This window comes from Belonocnema kinseyi, chromosome 5 (assembly GCF_010883055.1).
Source record: "Belonocnema kinseyi isolate 2016_QV_RU_SX_M_011 chromosome 5, B_treatae_v1, whole genome shotgun sequence".
Classification (NCBI taxonomy): domain Eukaryota; kingdom Metazoa; phylum Arthropoda; class Insecta; order Hymenoptera; family Cynipidae; genus Belonocnema; species Belonocnema kinseyi.
In genome coordinates this window covers 66,799,883-66,803,329 of record NC_046661.1, presented here as the reverse complement: position 1 = coordinate 66,803,329, position 3,447 = coordinate 66,799,883, and the positions used below count along the sequence as shown (strand labels likewise).

Genomic DNA, 3,447 nt, shown 5'->3' with positions numbered 1-3,447 from the left:
TAGTAGAAGCCGGTATGTCAGCGCGACAAGAGAACCACTACTCACGACTAGTAATGCTTCTCGTCACCCAGGACGTTAGGCACGTCTTCAACACGGCCCGGTGGAAGGATATTATGAGCACGCTGCGAAACACCTTCAACGTGCCTCAGTATCTCCTCCGGATGGTAAAAAATTACTTGAAGGATGGATTGCTGCAGTACGACAATAGTGATGGTCAACAGACAAGAGAGATTACTCCAGGAGCCGCGCACAGGGACATTGCGGCGACCATTACGGCCTGAAATATGGAAGAGGCGCAAATTAGGCTCAACCAAGTAATGCGTCGGGTGTGTGGCTGGATCAGAGAGCATACCCTTAACCTGGCTCTACAGAAGACGGAGATTGTGGCTCTTATGACCAAAAGGATTCAGATGTGCATCCAGTTGAAAGTGGAAGGCAAGATGATTGAAACGCCACAGGCGACTAAAGAACTCGGTATCTACATCGATACGAACGTTGGCGGACCCAAACAAAGCAAACGCCGGTTATTGTTGTCGGTCACCACATTTATCCTAGTGTACGGAGCCGAAATATGGGCGGACGCACTCAGGATAGATAAGTATAGAAACCGCATTGCCGGCGTACAGCGGACAGGAACGCAGCTAGTCACCTGCTCCTATAGTAATGTTTCTAAGCCCGTGGGGTTGGTGTTCGCAGTGATAATCCCGATTGATCTTTTGACCTGCGAGAAAAAGAAGATTTTCGTGAGAAAGGCGGCGGTGCAGAAAATCGTCGCAAAGGAAAAGGCTTGAGTACACACCATACATCAGTGGCAGACCAGGTGGGAAGACGATCATCGAGGCAGGTGGACGTTTAGATAAATAAACAACTTCACTGCCTGGATTGGTCGAGAACATGGAGAGGAGAATTACTGCCTGACGCACTTTCTATCGGGCCACGGATATTTCCAAGCATAACTGCATACAATCGGCAAAGCAAGGAGCGCTGATTGCGGGTATTGCGGCCCGTATAGAGATGATGCGTCACACACGGTTTTCATCTTTGATAGGGGGTTTGAAGAAAGAACGATGCTGGAAACAGACATTGGACTGATCAGCCCAGAAAACAGCATTGCCAAAATGCTAGGAAGTGAGGAAAGCTGAGAGAGAGTAACGGTTTACGTGGAGGTAGTCTTGCGGGAACAAAAGAAGGAAGAACACCTTGAGTTCCAAAATGACAACACCAGACCAGATTGACCAACAGTGGGAATTCATCATAACCAACCACGATGTCGAAGGCCGGCTAGCCCGATGCGCGATTCAATCGCGCTGCTGTGGACGATGCCTACATCTTGGTTGAGAATTACGATGAAAAAAATCTGACAGAACAGAAGAAAGAAATTGGAAACAGCTAGAGTGATCAAATTAAGATCTTTGTTTATATTTATATACAATAAGATCGCCGTAGTGATGCTATCAATATCTCTATATTACCGAGAAGTAGGTACAAAAATCGGGCGAGAGCGGACAAGAAGGATGCGGGAGGGGGGGGGGTCAATCCATTTATGCAATCCACTTTTTTAAATTCAATAATTTCCATGTAATAAGGTACATTAATTAGAATTCCTCTATCTCTTCTGCAAATCGGACAAAAGCGCACAAACAAGAGGGGGGAGTCTAAAATTTCAGAAATTTTGCTGACGCCTTTTATAGACGGCCCCTAACTTTGATTTATTTGCACAAAACCCATTTAATTTTCTTTTGTATCAGAATTGATCTTTATCTCTTCCATGCGACTTTTTCAATTTCTTCAACTCATCTTGATCTGTTTTAACGATCTTTGCGATTCTTGCTTTTGTGAGAATTGGGATGGAAGTTTCACTCCATATATCCTGCAGCCTTCTCACAACTAAACGAGAAGTATCAGGAAAACTTGAGTATATTTTAGATTTTTTGTCAATTCGAATTTTTTTGATTTCGAAAAAATAGTATCTAATTACATCAAAGTGCGTAGGTAATCTTCGGTTACTTAAATCACTATATTTTCCAATAATTGGGCATTCGCTTCACAAATCCATTTTTTAAACTTAAACCACTAACAAATCACCTACTATGTTTATTGAATTTAATGCGAAAAAGAAATGCTGCTTAAAATTCGAGTTTTCCAGCTCTCTTATAACATACTCGCGATTAGACAGTAAAAATTGAACTGAATTCTCTTTCTGAAAAAGTGGTTAGGAAAAACAAAATTTAAACGAAAGCCTGGTGAACCGTGGTGAACCGGTAAAATGTAATAAAAACAATTATGCACTCAAAAATTGCAGTGAACCATGTTTGTTTTAATTCACGAGATTAGCGAGCGGACCGTGAACGCGTCAAAATATCAGCTAATTTTAAAAAATTAAAAATGTTAGATTTTGCTCATTGTTGAAACTACAAATGACTGCTTCATAAATTAAACAGCATGTCTAAATTGAAAATAATGTCAGAAATTAGCATAAAAGTAATACTTTGATAATTTTATGACATTATAACAAGCTAATATATGTTCCGACTATTTTTTTATTTAATTTTATTCAGAATATATTTTAAGAAATATATAATACTCGAATGATGGTCACATGGTTGATAACTCATATAACTTTAAGAAAATAGCGAAAAAGTTGAATTCTGGGGTTTTTAAAAATCCTCTACGTTATTTTGGCCGGATGAAAATTTGTTGAATTACCTCCTCACTGTACCAGTGTAAATAAAGGTACACTCGAAAACATTTTCACCTTATTTCTATAACGAAAATTATTTTTGTTGTAAAATAAAGAGCAATATATCACTTTTGGATATTTTTTTGTGATCTAAAATCAATAAAAATTATTTTAATGTCGACATTTTGCATATATTATTGGTGTAACTTATTAAAAAGACGTTCTTTATAACGTATATCGGACATTTCATGGTGAAATAGTAAAAAAATTGCAGTAACTCTAAGAAAATAGGTAAAAAGTCAATTTTTTTCGATATTTTGAAATTTGAAGGTCACTTAGACAGGGAAAAACATATTTGAATCATTTTTTGCTATGTAAGTACAAATCTACTTTCTTTGAACTATTTTGTCTGATAATTTATAGACCGAAAATTAATTTTACTGTCAAATAAAGAGCACTATATCACTTTTAAATATTTTCTTATAAATCAAAGTCAATACAAATTATTCTAATGTCAACATTCCTTATATATTATTTTTACAATATATTGCAAATACATTCTGATCAACATATATCACACATGATATGGTCAAGTAGTCGAGAAATTGACCATGAATCTAAGTAAATAGCGAAAAAGTAGACTGTTTTTCGATTTTTTGAAACTTCCAAATTAATTAGGCAGGGTAAAGAATATTTTAATGGAATTATCATTCTACAGATATAAATCGATATGCTTTGAACTATTTTTATTGATAATTTAAATCTTT

The 3,447-nt window shown here is 37.0% G+C and overlaps 1 protein-coding gene across 1 annotated transcript; it reads left to right on the top strand.

Moving 5' to 3' along the window:
- The first annotated feature begins 284 nt into the window (after positions 1–284).
- On the top strand, positions 285–791 carry LOC117173694. Its single transcript, XM_033362336.1, has one exon. The coding sequence runs from the start codon at positions 285–287 to the stop codon at positions 789–791; it is 507 nt and encodes a 168-aa protein (XP_033218227.1).
- The last annotated feature ends 2,656 nt before the right edge of the window (positions 792–3,447 follow it).